The 18,755-nt window shown below is 35.0% G+C and overlaps 1 protein-coding gene across 2 annotated transcripts in view; it reads left to right on the forward strand.

Moving 5' to 3' along the window:
• Positions 1-787: 787 nt before the first annotated feature.
• c3b.2 (complement component c3b, tandem duplicate 2) overlaps positions 788-18,755 on the forward strand; it is a 50,721-nt gene continuing 32,753 nt past the window's right edge. The window contains exons 1-17 of one of the 2 annotated variants that reach the window (XM_056447581.1): positions 788-971; positions 1,061-1,096; positions 1,372-1,398; positions 4,078-4,270; positions 7,507-7,669; positions 7,747-7,817; positions 7,929-8,020; positions 10,159-10,241; positions 10,325-10,412; positions 12,091-12,193; positions 12,273-12,387; positions 12,538-12,653; positions 12,832-12,987; positions 15,161-15,373; positions 15,453-15,653; positions 15,802-15,960; positions 16,875-17,004. In XM_056447581.1, coding sequence (XP_056303556.1) covers positions 898-971; positions 1,061-1,096; positions 1,372-1,398; positions 4,078-4,270; positions 7,507-7,669; positions 7,747-7,817; positions 7,929-8,020; positions 10,159-10,241; positions 10,325-10,412; positions 12,091-12,193; positions 12,273-12,387; positions 12,538-12,653; positions 12,832-12,987; positions 15,161-15,373; positions 15,453-15,653; positions 15,802-15,960; positions 16,875-17,004 — 2,020 coding nt within the window. In that variant the 5' untranslated portion in view covers positions 788-897. The remainder of the gene's footprint in view (positions 972-1,060; positions 1,097-1,371; positions 1,399-4,077; positions 4,271-7,506; positions 7,670-7,746; positions 7,818-7,928; positions 8,021-10,158; positions 10,242-10,324; positions 10,413-12,090; positions 12,194-12,272; positions 12,388-12,537; positions 12,654-12,831; positions 12,988-15,160; positions 15,374-15,452; positions 15,654-15,801; positions 15,961-16,874; positions 17,005-18,755) is intronic. The other variant, XM_056447582.1, reaches the window with a different exon arrangement.

Below are 18,755 nucleotides of genomic sequence, written 5' to 3' on the forward strand. Positions count from 1 at the left end.
GTGGGTCAGGATGTCATTACATTTACATTTACATTTAGTCATTTAGCAGACGCTTTTACCCAAAGCGACTTACAAATGAGGACAAGGAAGCAATTTACACAACTATAAGAGCAGCAGTGAACAAGCGCTATAGACAAGTTTCAGGCGTGTAAAAGTCTAAGAAGCAAAACATTAGTAAACAAGTCTAAGTGTTCTCTAACCAAACACAGCAACTGAAAACAGGTCTAAATGTACTTACTCGGTGTTGCTCTCGATGCTAAAGTGTCAGTTTAGCATCGGTGTTGCTCTCGATGCTAAAGTGCTAAAGTGCTAAAGTGCTTCTCCTCCATTAACATAGAGACATGGCATCACTAGTTAGTATTTTGATGGATTTGAAAATTTTCTGAAACATTTGAAATGGGTAAATCAGAAAAATATACAAAAAACATTTTACATATTTTCCCTTAAACCTACCCAGGACATAACTTTCAAAAATGACCTTATTAGCTAACGGATACACATATATTATATATACATATAATATATCTATGATTAAGTAGGCTAACTACAGGTTAAGTAAACACTGCAAAACAAAGTGCAGCATAAACTTTAATGTAACAATGACAACAAATGGCAATGTCCAAATAATAAAATCGACATTTTATAGTCTTCCATTTTGTTTACAACACTTTAATCTAGTTAGAGACGTTTCTAATGGTGGGGGTCTGTGTGTGTTGTCAAGACAACATGCTGGTTTTGCCCAGAATGCACGGCAAACATTGCACAATTGCTTTACAAAGTTTCGAGATGATGGCGCTTCCAGTTTAGTGGGAGGGATTTGGGGTCGATATTTTAGCTGTTTGTTTTGATTCATTAGTTGATTCTTGCATATTGAGTGGTGGTTACTTCAGCAGGACAATGCTCCTTCAGCTGCTGTTATGGGCGACCCTGCTCTGTCAAATCTGCGATGGAAAGGCTTCCCCTCAAAGACAGTGCGTTTAACTGTGCATTAATAACTTTTAATGTGTACAAATATATCGACGTTGATTTTTTTATAATGTGTTTATCTTCAAATGAGCAGCAAGAGGACGGTTTGGAGACCTAATATGCAACAAAAGTAAGTGATTTTGCGTGGCTAAATTAACTACAACAACCAAAAACAATGGTAACTACAAATTAAGCATAAATATGTTACATTGTTTAACCATGTTTGAGTAAAATGTGGTTATATTAATAAAATCATTGCTATTTTTTTCCTACTGCTATTCCTTTCTTCTGAGTGAATTGTGTAAAATGTTTATGGATATATCTGCGTATCAAATTCTATATATAATGTAAAAACTGTGGTTGAAATAGTTCATCTGTAACTGAGTGTGTTTTTTGTGTTTACAGTGAGCCGGTCAAAGACCCTTCTCCGTCGTGAGTAACTGTCCTCTGCCCCCGTGAACACACACACACGCACACTGATAATCACGGGCATTTTCACAGAGTAGTAATTTATTTGCTTAACAAATTAGTGTGCCTTAGGATATATTTCAATAAGACTAGCTGCATCTTAAATATTATTGCATTTTTATTTATTTTTAGGTTAGGAAAACTTGACATTTTGTTATCGATTGCAAAATATTTACATTGGAACAACATAAAATATTCTACACTACCATACAAACATATAACACATACACTATAAAATACCAATTTCACAATTCAAATTAGGAATGCACAATATTGCTTCAGCATTGATATTGCAATGTGATCATTCTGAATAGTCGCATTGCATGTAAATGCAATGTTGAGTCTGGATTATAGTTAATCATTTTGCAAGTGTTTTTTGAAGCCTGTGACCGTGTGAGGGGTTTTAAAAGCATTGAGGCCTATGAAATGGTACTATTTGTAACGTTGACAAATTAATAATAATACGTTTTATTGAACTGTTGGTAACCCTTAAAATAACACTACATGAATAATGATGTATTAGTAAGTAAACTAAACATTGCATGATGAGTTAAGGCGCGCACTAATCATGAACTAACTTTAACTACAACATAAGTCACATGAGTTCATGTGTGAAAAACAGCTACCTTAAGTAAAGTCACAATATAATTATACAATTATACATTATGAGTTTGGTTCAATTAAACATAAACTGATGTGGTAATTAACACATTAGTTTATGCTTAATTTAAACCGTCATGAACTCATGACATGTTAATGTATAATTATAACATGACTTTGGAGGGGCGCATCACCATTAACCAATTCTTAACTATTCATGAACTTCTTATGCACGTCCGTCTAGTGCGTTTACACTAAATAGCAATAGAAAAGTGTTCTGTCAGCATCAACAGTTTAAACACAGGAGTTCATTAGTAGTTAATGATGATGTGCCCCTCCAAGTAAAGTCATGACATAATTATACATTTACAGCTCATGAGTACATGACGATTATTTAGCTTGTATTTAAATGTTAAATAATACATTAATTAACAAAAAATCATACTAACAAGTAAGGTAGCTGTTAATCACACATGGACTCATGTGACTCATGTTGTAGTTAAAGTTAGTTCATGATTAGCGCATACATTAACTCATCATTAGTTCATAATAAAGTAATGTTTAGTTTACATATTAAGACATCATTATTCATGTGCTGTTATTGTAAAGTGTTACCGAATTGTTTATAAAACGAAGACTATGTGGTATTATTTTGCATTTAATTATTTAATTACTGTATACCAAATACAGAGACAATAAAATAATGTTTATTTAAATGGTATTTTTTCATTATTGAACTTATCGACGCTTGTGGATTGTTTATTTTATTTTATGCACTCCTATACAGAATCATACCAATCAATCTTATTTCCAAATGGTTATTCAACTTATTTAGTGAGGTTGTGTTCATATCGAAATATATATCGCAGAATAAAAAAAATATCGCAATGTTAGAGTTTCTTCAGTCTCGTGCAGCCCTAATTCACATGTTCATTATTAGATAAATGTGAAAAGAAAAAAGAAATTGCATTAACCAATTAAAAAAAAATTACAAAAATTATGTGAGCTATATCAATAAATTATAAATGCATGTCAATGAATTATGTATCAATAATATATATTAATTAACTATTCAACGATATTGTATTTTTTTTTTTTTTGAACTTCTCGACGCTTGTAGATTGTTTATCTTATTTTATGCACTGCTTTACCGAATGATTCCAATCAATCTGAAATGATAAATTTTGCAAATGGTTATTCAATTCATTTAGTGAAGTTGTATTCATATCGCAATATATATCGCAGAATAAAAAATATCGCAAAAATGTTTTTTCAATATCGTGCAGCCCTAATTCACATGTTCATAAACAGATAAATATGAAAAAAAAGAAATTGCATGAATCAATTTTTCAAAATATCTAAATATTATTACACCAGCTATATAAATAAATTATAAATACATTCCATTTCAATTAATTATGTGTCAATAATATATATTAACTATTCCTCCAATCCTAAAAAAGTTATAAAAGGTGACCACTGCATGACCATATGTTCTGAAACCAAATTCAACCAATAGTCAATTTTCCAATGTTGAAGAATAGATTTTTTTTTGCTAAAATGTGTTATATTTGTTATAAATTTTTCATTGCAGTTTGAAATTTGAATCATAAAAAAACATCTTGCACAAAATTATTTAAATTGAAATTTCTATAGCATGCTTTTTCAAATTGTTATGAGACATAAACATACAGAATGCTAATGTTCACATGTTGCCTTTTCCACTGTGCTGTTTTTTTATTCTCACTATCAGTGATTTGCAGCTATACAAGTTGTTGTACATGATTTAATCCTCTTTTATTATGTTATAAATGCAACCAGGAAAATAATATGAGGGAGTTTTAGTTCTCGAGGAACCAGACCTCTGTTATCTCCACCAGTGTACATTTGAAGTGAATTAAAACATTATCTAAAATCGAAATGTTTTCTCATCTTAGGACAATTTTGATGAACTGTTTGTTTGACCCATTTGACCCATTGTAGTTCCTATGAGTTGAGTTCCTGTAACTTCCAGGTGCAATTGCCTCTTTTGTTTTTCTTGAGGTTTTCTGTTCTAGCTCCAGCAAAAATACGGCCTGGAACAAAACAGAACATCCTGGTGGAGGGACACAACCTGGCAAAGGTGGTAAAAGTCACTGTCGTGGTTTACGACTATCCAAACTCCCAAACTGCCTTGTCGCGGGGCTCAGTTTCCCTCAATGCAGACAACAACTACAGCGCCCTGCAAACCCTTGAGGTGAATTTATGTATGAATGCATGAAACTCTTCTGAATGCAGCAGAATGACTTAAAGGGATAGTTCACCCAAAAACAAACAAAAAAACTTACTATTTACTCACCTTCAAGTATTTCCAAATTTGTTGAGGTTCTTTTTTTCTGTTGAACTCAAAAGAACATATTTGAAGAATGTTAGATAGCTGTAACCATTGGCTTCCACAACAGGAAAAACAAATACAATGGAAGTCAAATGTTACCGGCTAGTAAAGTTCATTTCAAATGATTTGCTTTTGTGTGAAATGAAAGAAAAGTAAAGATGGAAGAATTGAAAGATGGAAGAAAGAAATTAAGTTTTGGGTATCCTATCCCTTTAACCCTTTGACTACCCCCTCTACAAAACGGTTGACCATGTTTTTACTTTTTAAAATAATGACTGTTTTAAATTTACATTTACATTTAGTCATTTAGCAGACGCTTTTATCCAAAGCGACTTACAAATGAGGACAAGGAAGCAATTTACACATCTATAAGAGCAGCAGTGAATAAGTCCTATAGGCAAGTTTCAGGTGTGTAAAGTCTAAGAAGCAAAGCATTAGTAAGGTTTTTTTTTTTTTTTTTTTTTTTTTAAGAGTACAGTTAGTGGTATAGCCAGAGAAGCAGTTACAGATTAGGAAGGAAAGTGGAGACTAAATAGTTGAGTTTTTAGTCGTTTCTTGAAGAAAGCAAGTGACTCTGCCGTTCTGATGCAGTTAGGGAGTTTATTCCACCAACTGGGCAGATTGAATGCGAGAGTTCGGGAAAGTGATTTCTTCCCTCTTAGGGATGGAACCACGAGGCGACATTCATTCACAGAACGCAAGTTTCTGGAGGGCACATAAATCTGCAGAAGTGAGAGCAGATAAGAAGGAGCAAAGCCAGAGGTCGCTTTGTAAGCAAACATTAGAGCTTTGAATTTGATGCGAGCAGCAACTGGCAGCCAGTGCAAACGGGTGAGTAACGGAGTGACATGTGCTCTTTTGGGTTCATCAAAGACCACTCGTGCTGCTGCGTTCTGAAGCAGCTGAAGAGGTTTGATAGAGTTAGCTGGAAGCCCGGCTAGTAGAGAGTTGCAATAATCCAATTTGGAGAGAACAAGAGCTGGAACAATGAGTTGAGCTGCATGTTCAGATAGGAAGGGTCAGACCTTTCAAATCTGCAAGATCGAGCAGTTCTAGAAATGTGGTCAGAGAAGTTTAGTTGGTCATCAATAGTTACTCCATCAATCGTTAAATAATGGTTTACACACACAGCATTGTTGTTTTACAAACAAATATCAAACATAATCCTGTTGCACTACTACACTTGATTTTGGTTTTATTGTTAAAAAAAGAAACAAAAAAAACATGTTAAATGAGAATCTGAAATATTTTATGGCATACTTAAAAAAAAGGTGATTTAGTGTTCAAAGTAGTTTTATTTTGAATATGTTTTTAAGAAAATTGGTCTTGCACTTCATATTTTGAGATTTTTCATTGTATATGTATTAATCCCAGTACTTTTACCACAAACCGACATATCTACCATTTGGTAGAGACTTATATTTTAGAAATTATGGGATGTGTTGAAAACAAATGCATTGAGTGTGTTAACTAGCGACATTAGGAGTTAAGAAATGCAATCCAAACATTTTTTAGTTTAGGGTAGTTAAAGGGTTAGCATGTGCCTTTTTGGGGTTGTTAATTAATCGCACAAATACCTGTCAACCCATTTCCCATGTGAAAAACGTGGTAATTTTCTTTTTAATCTTTTTCCCCCCCTTTGAAAAATATTTTTTTTTGTAACAAATATTTTCTCCTAATTTGTCTGAAATTAACAATTATTATACTTATTATTTTTTTGTTAATAACTCGTCACCTTGGAATTTATAAGGTCCTATCTGCGTTGATCTGAATAATTTTGAGATATTGAGCTTCAAAGTTTTTGTATTCCATATAGCAAACAGTACGTGTGTAACATTTCTTTTTTATATAAAAAGTCTTAAAATGTAAACAACTTATAAAAAAAGCATCCCATAATGTAAATAAGTTGTCATTTATAAGAATATGTCAATTACTCAATTTTGACAAAAATTTCAGATAGAACCTTATTCAAAGGTTACGAACTGTTTATTGAGTTTATTGAGAAAAAAAAAACAAGTGCAATTTTAAAACCCACTCCCGCCCATCCCCACCCCTGGTAGACTTCAAAAGATGCTAAAAAAAAAAATAAATAAAAATAAACTAATCAATAAAATAATTTTTACAAAGAAATTTTACAAAGATTTTAAAAAGGATGACACAACATCAAAAGCTGAATGCTACATACTAACAGTTTTCGCATTAGCACCATGTATACGAGAAGCTGAGAGTTCCATCCAGAGAATATCTAACAAATACACAGACCAGTTTCGTCTGTCCATTGTGTGAGGAGGATTCCCATAATTATTATTATTTTTAATTTATTGCTAATATTTTTTTAATCTCGTGATAGAAGTAAGCATCCACACTCTAATGACTAGAGTCACACCCCGAGTAAGTCAATAGAGCATATGCACAACTAGTGTTTCTTCCTGGTTTCTTCCCATACCGATAAACTTCCGGTGAATGGTTAATGTGACTTTTTAAAATTTTAAACGGTTCCTTTTACAGCATCAATGTTGTAATGTAATTAAAATATAATCAGTTAAATAGACCTCACCATTCATTTAGTTGTTCAAGTGTAAGACAAGATGAAAAGCTGTTTACGCGCACGTCAGGATCAGCAGGCGAGCTCAGAAACTCCATTGAAAATTCTGGAGTAAAATACATTTCCATATTTTAAAGACATGACGCTGAAAAAATGTAATTTAATGCAGTACTTCTGGTACATTCGGAGACCCACTTTAAATCGTATATCAATCAGGCAGTGAAAGATCATTGATTTTTAAAGAAAACGGACCTTAAATGCACCATTTTTTTAACGCATAAAGTTCACTGAAAGTGTTTGACCCAGGTTACTGAAAATTTAAAAGTCCATTTGCATACTTCTGCAAATACCCTATAATTTAGCATATAAAAAATAAGCTACTAAAAATGCTTATACAATACAATTTTCCCACTCTGTGAGTTTCGTAAATCCTGAAATTTCTTTAGTGCTCATACAAGCTGTTAGTAAACAAGGCTCTTTGCTGAAGTTCTTCGTTGTTAACGATCACATCGCTTGTTGCATGTAAATATAATCAAATATGGTTTCTTATCAGATCGATCCAAATATGCTACTTCCAGATGGAAAAAAGAAATATGTGAAGCTTGTTGCTCAGTTCAGCAACATCTATCGTGCAGAAAAAGTAATAGCGGTGTCGTTTCGCTCCGGACACATCTTCATTCAGACCGACAAACCTATCTACAACCCTGGAGATAAAGGTCAGCTATCACATGCTGCTATTGAGCCGTTTTCATAGTACTCATTTACAATTACACTTATTCCCCCTTTTTCCCAGTGCGTTTCAGGGCTTTTGTGTCTGATTTGGAATTTAGTTCTTCTGAGAGAACCATATCTCTGGAGATTCAGGTGATTTGTCACATTAACCTAAGCGTCGTTACCATGTTTGCTAGACAATTGTTTGTTTGTTTGTTTTTTCTGGAATATTAATGCTTACAGCACAATTTGCTCATGTTTCAGAATCCAGATGGAATTGCGGTGCATGGTATTGGGAGAGTTAAAGCAATCGATGGGGTCTTTTCTGACATCTTCTCATTGTCTACTGTAGTCAAGTATGCATTCAGAACAGTTCAATTGTGCTGTGTAGAATATAAAACATACAGTATAATGCACCAAAAGATAAATGGAGTCTTGAGATTGTTTAAAGGGATATACAGATGTAATTTAGGGTGCTGGACACTGTTGTGTTTTTTATCCCTAGCCAAATACACTACCTGACAAAAGTCTTGTTGCCTATCCAAGTTTTAAAAACAACAAATAATAACTTCTAGTTGATCATATGGAATCCGAAGTGGCTTACATGAAAGGCAAAGGCCTCTAGATTATGATAATGTAATAGTGTTCATGTCTGGTGACTGGGCTTGCACCAATCCTGGAGCACCATGAGCTTCTTTGCTTTCAGGAACTTTGATGTGGAGGCTGAAGTATGAGAAGGAGCACAATCCTGTTTAAGAATTTGCCCTCTCCTGTGGTTTGTAATGTACAGGGCAGCACAAATGTCTTGATACCTCAGGCTGTTGTTGCCATTCATTCTGCAGATCTCTTGTACGCCCCCATACTGAATGTAACCCCAAACCATGATTTTTCCTTCACCAAACTTGAATGATTTCTGTGAGAATCTTGGGTTCCAATAGGTCTTCTGCAGTATTTGTGATGATTAGGATGCAGTTCAACAGAAGATTTGTTGGAAAAAATCTACTTTCTGCCACTTTTCCAAATGATCAACTAGAAATCAAGTTATTATTTCTTGCTCTTACAACTGAGATCAATGACAAGACTTTTTTCATGTAGTGTATATATATATTGTACTATCTGTCATTAGAAGTGCCCTATTATTCTGAACACCAGCATGTATTTTACACAAAACACTGAGTGCTCTGCATTTTTAAAACACTCAAACAATTAGAGAAGCACTTATCGCTGAGCATGTTTAGAAAAACTAATTTCAGCTGCGCAAAAAAGTTATTCGGTGGACATGTGCCCTTAAGGCCCACTCACACCAAAGCCTTTACCAAAATTCTATAAAACCAAACAACAAATAAAAAAAATATATATTATTTATATATAAATAATATATTATTATACATAATTGTTCTGCATTTAGAATTTAAAAATGGCCAAAAACTTTATTTGGAGCATTTTGTTTTTATATAACATAACAAAAAAAGATCACTTGCTTTTATACATTCATATAAATGGTTGAAATGTAAATGCGTAAACTTTAGAAAATTCTAAATATCAAAAGATCAAAATATTTATTACTCTGACCATTTCTGTAAAAAAAGCATTATAAAAATCGGAAGAAATATTATCAGATCTTTATAAAATAAAACAAATATTAACATTTCACTCAAACACATACCCAACAAATTCAGTAAATCCAGAGAAACCGAGACCTTTTTTACCAAATCTGTATGTACATACAATGGGGAAAATAAGTATTGAACATGTCATGTTTTTTTTCTGGAGAATAATATTGTTTAAAGGGGTTGTTGAAGTGGAATTAAACCAGATTGTGGTAAAACCCCAAACAATACAAACAAAAATAAAACAAAACAAAAAATCTGAAAAAGTTAGGGGTTTTTTTCCACAAACTTCAACAGAGTGTAAAAATCTTGATGGTTCTGTGGGTCTCGTCTATCAAATCTGATCAATATTTTTGTATTTTATATTGGATTTAAGTCAGGTTATTGGCTGGGCCATTCTACAGCTTGATTATCTTTCTCTGAAACCATTTGAGAGTTTGCTTGGCTGTGTTTTGCATCATTGTCTCGCTGAAATGGTTTCATCTTCATCATCCTGCTAATGTTGGTCTAAAGCAGCTAATATTACATTACAATGAAGAAAGGCAGAGGGTTGCTGAATAACTACTGAGAGATTTCCGCTGCTGTCTGGGCTTTCACTGTCTTTCTACACCTCCCTTTCGTCATGTGTTCAATTAAATTTTATTACACACAGCTTAATTTGTAAACTAATTAGATTTGTTTTCTTTGCATATATGAATTTCTTTGGTTGTTACCAACATCCAGAGAAAATTTCAAATCAACGGCACTTTTAGAAAGATGTTTTCTGAGAAAATGGTGACATGTTTAATACTTATTTTCCCTTCTTTACTTGTGTGAGCATGTGTGTGTGAAGTTTTTTTGTGTGTGTGTGTGAATTGACCATAAGTATATTTTGGATTTCCTAGAGAGGGCAGATGGAAAGTTGTAGCAAAGTTTGATCAGGGAAAAGAGAATGCTTTCAGCAGAGAGTTTGAAGTAAAGAAATATGGTAAGCCCTTCATATCACCTTCAGATTTGTTTCTTCGACATATTTTTTTCTCTTTTTATGTGTCTTTTCTCCTTGGTCTTTAGTTCTTCCAGCATTCAACGTCACACTTACTCCTAAGACATCCCACCTCAGTCTGGATGCAGAAAAGTTGGAAGTTGAAATAACAGCCAGGTTTGTTAGAAATCACTGCTGTGAATTATTTTAAAAACCATGGTGCTTTAATTGAAATATTTACTCACCAGGGGCTGGTTGCACCAGCAGTGCGTAAGTTAAAACACAGCCTAGCTGTGACTTAAAGAGACACTAAGTTTCAACTTACACACTACTAAATATTTTTGTGTTGTACCACTGAACTTAGTTTAAACCTAAAGCTACCTTCCAACTAAATATTTACAGCAGAAAAGAAATGACAGCGAGATTAATTTACATTAAGGAGCTCGCGATGATAATGAAGAATGATCTCCCTCTACTCAAAGTCTTATTTTCCTCTCAAATCTTGCATTTGTTTCGGTTTGTGAAAGAAGAGTTAATGTGTGTGTTTTGTGTTTATTGTATCCACCAATTAAAACAAGAATTTCTTCATGACTGAGTTTTTCACCCTGCATATTTCTCTGTTATATATAGAATATATATATAAATATATATATGTCAAGTGTAATGTTTAATAACATGTGTATTTTGCGTGCATTCATGGCTGGCAATGCAGATATGTGTGGTGTCTGTTATTAGTGACTGACTGTTTTTAATGTGCCATAAAACTGATTTGTAATTTCACTTTCATAGGACAGTTATATATAGATGCATTAGTTGCAGAATGTTAAATCAGTTTAACCATTTATACGCTTTTTGTTGAATATTACGTCATTCAGTGCGACTACGCATGACTTTACAGAGAGCTTACGACCTACTAAATACTGTTTGCCTTAACATGGTGCAACCGAAGTAAGAACAAATTCAGTTGCAAACTAGCTAGTAGTTGCCAATCCACTAGTGTGGACTTTACGTTCCAGTTTAAGAACGAACATACGAACAGCTGGTGCAACCCTACCTAGCCACTTTATTAAATACTCATAGGATGTGACTTTTTTCTAGCAGTCCGATGATTTTCCTCTGAATTCTACTATCAGTAAGACATTTTTACTACAAAATGAACACACACAGGATATTTCCTCTTTTTATTCCATTTTCTGTCAAGACTAGATATGGTTGTGTGTGAAAAATCCAGTAGATCAGCAGTTTCTAAAATACTCAAAACAGCCCATATGGCAACAACAACTATGCCACGTTCAAAGTAAATCACATGTCTTCCTCATTGTGATGCTGATTTTTACTTCAGCAGATTGTCCTGACCATGTTAATGTGCGTTTTGTTTATGCTCTGTGATTAGTATTTTGCGTTAACAAGAGCTTTTACACTTAACAATGTATACCCAGTATACCCAGAAAACAATTAGGTGTTTATTAGACGTCTAAACATAGTCAGCTTGGCTAAAACAAAGCTAAACATGGGCTATCTGTGAAAATCTAATAGACATCTAAGAAAAGCCCAAATCTAGACTAGTCGTCAAATAGACAGATTAGACAGACTTTATATGTGTAGTCATTCATTCTTTTTATTTGATGGCTAGTCTAATATTGGCCTATTCTTAGACATCTATTAGATGTTCACTGACAGCCCAAGTTTAGCCCTGTTTTAGCCAAGATGACTATGTTTAGACATCTATTAGACATCTATTAAGCATCTTTTAAAAACAAAGAATGCTTGCTGGCTATGATACTATTCGAAAGTTTGGGGATTCATGGTATTGTATTGATTCCATACATGTGATTACTGTATATATTTCATCCAGGTATCTTTATGGTGCACAAGTGAAGGGTGTTGCCTATGTGCTGTTTGGTATTGAAATTAATGGTGAAAAGAAGAGACTCACCTCTATGAAGCAAATTGATGATGTAAGTGTTTTGTTTAAACATATTAACCATTTAATTATCTTTGAAGAAATTTACTATTGCGATTCTGTGTCTTTTACAGCTAAATGGAGGAAGTGTTAGTTTGACTATGGAGGAGGTAAAGAGAGCTTATTCTGACATAAACAGCCTCCTGGGGTCTACGGTGTATGTCAAAGCATCAGTGTTGACTAGTTCAGGTAAGTAAGTCCTACACCCTAGCTTAACAACGCGGAAACAATGCTCTAAAAATCTCCCATCTCATGGAACACCAGCAAGGTTTCACTTGACTTGTAACTGCATAGCTACAGCTTGGCAGCCACTCACCACAGCTTTTATCCTCTCCACAGGTAGCGACCTTGTGGAAGCAGAGAAATCCGGCATTAAAATCGTAAATTCACCCTACATGCTTTCCATTAAGGACACACCAAAGTATTACAAACCTGGCCTGCCGTTAGCCATGACGGTAATCTAATATTCCTTTTGAATATAATAATTCAACAATTTTATCACCAATTTCAACCAATATCGTTTTTAATTACTGACAATAAAAGTCGTCCAATACCTTTATTCCACTATATTAAATTAGTTGGTATTACATCATGATGTTAGCATTTTCCAATAAGCAAACATGTTTTTTTTAGGTTATCGTGAGTAACCATGATGGATCTCCAGCTCCTAATATTCCTGTTAAAGTCACCTTTCTCGAAAGTCCAATCAGTGTCCACAGTGGCATCATCAACATTAACATCAACATGCCGAAAACGCGTATCTCATATGGCAGTTCACAGTTACTGAAAGTAAGTCATTCGCATAAACACACACGAAAACAGCAAGCCCTATTTGTGCTGAAAGTTACATTACTTTGTACATATACCAAATTAGATTAGATTAGATTAGATTCAACTTTATTGTCATTACACATGTACAAGTACAAGGCAACGAAATGCAGTTTAGGTCTAACCAGCAGTGCAATAGCAGCAAGTGCAGGATACAGGTATAAGTTATAAAGTGCAGTTATAGAAAAATTATGGTAATATTTACAGATGGATGTACTATAAACATTATATACAGGTTGTATTAGCTATGAACAGATTTACAATAAATTAATATATGTACAGGATGCTATTAATAGCAGAAGTGTGCAGATAGATAAACATAATTACAAATGTTCATGTGCAGTGGGTATGTACAGTTCAAGTAAATGAATCAGTGCAATGAATATGTGCAAACTTTAAATGTGCAAATGTTAAATAGTGCAGTGATTGTGAGGAGTACAAGTTAGAGGAGTGTGGGGGGTGTATTGGGGGGGCAAAAGAATCAGTGAGGGGCAGAGTTCAGAAGGAAGACAGCTCTGAGGAAAAAGCTGTTCCTAACCCTGCTGGTTTTTGTCCGGGGGAGCCTGAAGCGCCTGCCGGAAGGCAGGAGAGAAAACAGTCTGTGAGCAGGGTGAGAGGAGTCCTTAAGAATACTGCATGCTCGGCGCAGACAGTGTTTCTTTTGGATATTCTCTATGGCTGGCAGTGTAGTCCCTGTAATGCGTTGGGCAGTTTTCACCATCCACTGCAGTGCCTTACGCTCAGCAACAGAGCAGCTTCCATACCAGACCGTGACGCAGTTGGTCAGGATGCTTTCTATTGTGCAGCGGTAGAAGTTCTCCAAGACGGCTGATGAAAGCTGGTTCTTCTTAAGTTGCCTCAAGAAAAATAGGTGCTGGTGAGCCTTCTTGACCAGGCTGGAGGTGTTGGTGGTCCAGGAAAGGTCCTTTGAGATGTGGGTCCCCAGGAACTTGAAGGTTGAGACAGGCTCAATCATATTGTACTATTGACCATTTCTGTCACGGTTGGTGTAGGGGAAAAGCAGAGAGGACTCAAGTGCAGGGTAAATGGGTATTTATTAATAGTAAAAATAAAATAAACCGCAAAATAAACTACCCTGAGGGGGAAAACGTTTATAAAACAAATAAACAATTAAAACAAACTAGACTGTGCAGGCTGGCAGAGATCAGGGCTGGAGGACAGGACAAGGCAGGAAACGACGACAAACTGGCACAGGACGGCAGACATGAGAATATAAGCAGAAATAATTAACACACAAACAGGTGAACATAATAATCTAACAATGGGTTAACAAGGAGGGTGGGACTAGACAATAGACGAGAGAGCACATGACACACAAGTGCTGCAAGCCATGTGCTCACATAAAACAAGACTAGAACACGCAGCCAATGAGAACTCATTAACCGCATATTCAAATGACAACACTGAAGCACACCACGAAAGCACGCAGCCACAATGTAAACACCTAGCCATGTGCTTGGACAACACCAACATAAACAGACGCAAGCCGAGCACACGATAAATGAAAACACCTTACCGTGTGCTCACACATATGCAACATTCATCTCAGCGGCAACAGAAACTGAAACCAACTAGACTGAGGCGCTGAGAATGAACCAATGCGATGCCGACACAACAAACACGAGTACAAGAGTACGCATCCCAAGCACGGCCAGACCCCGCGTGCCCGCATCAAGCACAAGACTCACAATGACAAAATGAGTGCTCGACCCGAGAAAACTCAAGCCGAGCACAATATACAGGACAAGACAGAACTAGTGTCTGGACTCTGCCACCAAATCAAGAATTTACAAGACTGGAGTGGCAGAACCCTCACAATTTCAATATGGTCATGTCATCGGCCCATGAACATTTCCTACTTGTTATCAAACTATTTTTATAACTGTATCAAGAGGCGATTCAATCATATCTCAATGTTAAAACAGCTATTATAACATTATTTATCAATATGGAGCTATTTTTAGATTCTCAGATGCTATAGAAATTAATAATGTAAATCAGGAAATACGATGGGACCATTGTTTTTGTTTACAACTGTACCACTCAATGGAAATGAGCCATCGTATGAGCAATTTAACTGTCTGCTGAATTCTGTATATTTACCATTATATAGGTGGAGACAGTGGATCCATCACTGAAACCAGAACAGCAGGCCATTCAAGAGGTATACGTGAAGCCGTATTCTACTTTTAGCGGTCATGGTAACTACTTGCACATCTCAGTGGGAGCAAGTCGAGTGGTGGTCGGTGGCAGTATCAGCATCCAAGCGTACATCAAATCCTCTTTAGCAAACCACAGAGCACTCGTGGAGCATCTCACATACATTGTGAGTGACCCTGGAGACATTTCATTATTAAAGCGAACTGTATTGTCAAAGTTATTCATGCTAATAATTCTCTCTGCAGGTGTTAAATAAGGGGAAAATAATCCAGGCTGGTAGGGTGAATGTCAAAGGCCAGGACGTAACAAGTGTTCATCTGCTCATTACCTCAGAAATGCTACCTGCATTTCGGTTTGTGGCGTATTACGTTTTGCCATGGCTGCATAGAGCAGAAGTGGTGGCAGACTCAGTGTTTGTTGATGTGGAGGACCGGTGTGTAGGTTCGGTAAGTTCTTGTGGTATTCATAAGCAGTTATTATTAACATGAGCGTCCTAAAATGCCCTGTACTGCTTATAATATAAATTTGGCACCGGTTAATTCAATAATTTACTAGTGAATGCAACATTTAATAGTGTATTTGTGACTTTACTAGCTTAATGTTGGACCAGTGGATGGAGAAATGGTCAGTTCTTACTCACCAGGCAGCAGCTTTAAATTTCAAGTGAAAGGTGATGTTGGAGCAAAGGTCAGCTTGGTTGCTGTGGATAATGCCATCTTCTTGTTGAGTAAAAACCGCCTGACGCAGAAAAAGGTGAGTGGTTGTCATTTTCATTCAGGGTTCATACGGTCATGGAAAACCTGGAAAAGTCATGGAATTTTGACATGGCATTTTCCAGGCCTGGAAAAGTTTTGGAAAAACAGAAAAACCCACAAGGTTTTGGAAAAGTCATGGAAATTACATTTACATTTAGTCATTTAGCAGACATTTTGTCCAAAGTGACTTAAGCTGCGGTCACACTAGTGCTTGTGCTTGCAAAATTCTGTCGTACGGTGCTGCGAAAAAGGGCGGAGTTAAAAAATATGATTAGGCATTATTAAATGTGAGCGTGTGCTCCATATTTTAAATTTCTTATTTTAAATTATCTTCTATTGGTCTCACGCAATCACCCGATGTGATTTCGCAGGCAAGAATTCACCAAGCTTGAACTTTCGTATGCAGTGAAATGCGAAACATGTGCTTGCGTTTCTGGTCTGCTGCAATTGCATGTCTATGAATGGAAGTCTATAGAGCAAAAAGTGCAGTATGACCGCGGCTTTATAAGTAGTTTTACCTACTATTACTAGTTTAACAAACTATTAAGATTATCTAAAATTAGTTTGACAAATATCTGTACATTGGAATGGAGGTTAGTTGTTTTTACTTTTCTTTTCTTGGCCAAAAACATGCTCTTACATTATTAGTGCTGTGTAAGCATCATCTATTTTACATAGATATAAAAATAAATTTAAATGATTGCAGGTTTTATGATATGCTGTAATAAATTTAAACGTTTCTTATGATTTACCATGTATATGTAGACATTACATGAAACATAGGTCATGAAAATTGACTTGAAAGTCCTGGAATTTTTGTAGTAAAAATGTGTATGAACCCTTTGCACTGTTCTTTTCAGAAATTCCTTCTCATTGAAAAATGTAAAAAAAAAAAAAAAACTCTTTATTCAGGTGTGGGAAGTGGTGGATCAGGCTGATATGGGCTGCACCGCAGGGGGAGGCAAGGATAATATGGGTGTTTTCAGTGATGCAGGACTGATGTTTCACTCCAGCACAGGAGGTTCAACTGACTCCAAAGAAGGTCTTTCGTATACACAGCAGAAACATTTTACATTTACATTTAACATTTATTTATTTTATTTTGAGTTTTCAAAAGAAAATACATATATAACTAACATAATCTCTCAAACAGAAAGAGACTTACAGATCTTGCATATGCTTTATGTTTTCTTCCCTCTTCCAACAACAACAACTACAACCAGCAAAAGATGGGGAGCTACAAATCCTTTAGAAGATTGCCTTTAAAGAAGAAAAGATATCTATTTAGACACATAATATTCCATTTAAAAGTTACACTTCAAGAAAAAGCCGGGCGTATTGGTAAAAAATACGCAATCCAGTTACTCCAAATTAGAAAAAAGTATTCAGTCCGTGTTCTTAATGAAAAAGATCACCTTAGGTGCTCTAATTTTAACAGTTTTTTGTAATCACTTTTTTACTAGCTGCAGAAGAATAAATAACAGCTTCTTGTCTTTATTAATCCATCCATCTAAGTTTATATCACCTAAATACAAAGATTCACAAGTGAAGCAATTTCTACCTCAAAAATGGTGTCTAAATGTATTTTAATCTCTTTCCAGCGTGAGGTTAATTACTGACAATCCCAAAAAACATGATGGTGATTAGCTACTTTTTCCCACACATTCTCCAGCAGCTAGTGTCCTTACCTCTGTGTATTATCTCTAATGGTATGATGAAAAACCTTAGTACATTTTTCCAACAGAATTCTCTCCACATGGCTGAGCTGGTATTTTCCATTGAGTTTTACTAATATTCCCCCAATCCTCATCTGAGATATATAGATTTCCTTTCATTTTCCATTCAAAGCAGTAACATTTATTTAGTTCTACTAGAATACGTGCGGTCACTTTGTTGAGCAAAGGTTTGAAGCCTTTAAATGCATTTGAAAAAAGTGTCTTATGCTCACTAATGCTGCATATATTTGATTAAAATACAGCTAAAGATGTAATATTGCTGGATATAATACTTGATTATTAGTATTTTAATACATTTTAAAATGTAATTTATTCCAGTGATATTCCAAACCTGAATTATTAGCATCATTACTGTAGTCTTCAGTATCAGATGATCCTTCTGTAATCGATCTAAAATGTTTATGATAATAAGAAATGTTTCAACATTGAGAACAGTTGTGCATCATTTTTGATCAGTATTTTTAATATTTTGTAACATTAAGTCTTTACTTAATTTCTTTTTTCTTTTTAAAAAGTAATCATTTAAAAGTGTATATAAAACTAGTTGAAAGATTAATAATTTGGCAAAACTAGTAGCACAAAATGGAGGTCGTCAAAATGGATTACAAAATGCAGGAAAAATATTCTTTTGACAGTCACCTTGACCAATTGCTTGGATTTTTAGGTAAGGTTATTAAAGTAAAAGCTAATGTGAACCAGAAGTTCCAATGTTTAAACATTTTTTAAAGAGTTTATTAGATGAAGAAGCATTGTGAGCTAATGAAGTAATTTCATTTCAATTTCATGAAATCTAAGGGGCCGTTTACATGACAGTGTTTTCAGCCAAAAGTAGTAAAACATTTTTAATTAGATTTGCCTGTTTTTATACACAACAACAGTGTTTTTGTGACTGGATACACACAAATCAAACAGAATTCAAAGTGGGAGGTTTTGAAAATGCCTTTGTTGGCGTGTCCATGTAAACACATGAAAACGAGACATTACATACATAATACAGTGTTTTGGGCCATTTTCGGAGATGTGTGTAATTGCGGATCATTATGACCCTGTTTATACT

The sequence above is a fragment of the Danio aesculapii genome, chromosome 22, assembly GCF_903798145.1.
Source record: "Danio aesculapii chromosome 22, fDanAes4.1, whole genome shotgun sequence".
Lineage (NCBI taxonomy): Eukaryota > Metazoa > Chordata > Actinopteri > Cypriniformes > Danionidae > Danio > Danio aesculapii.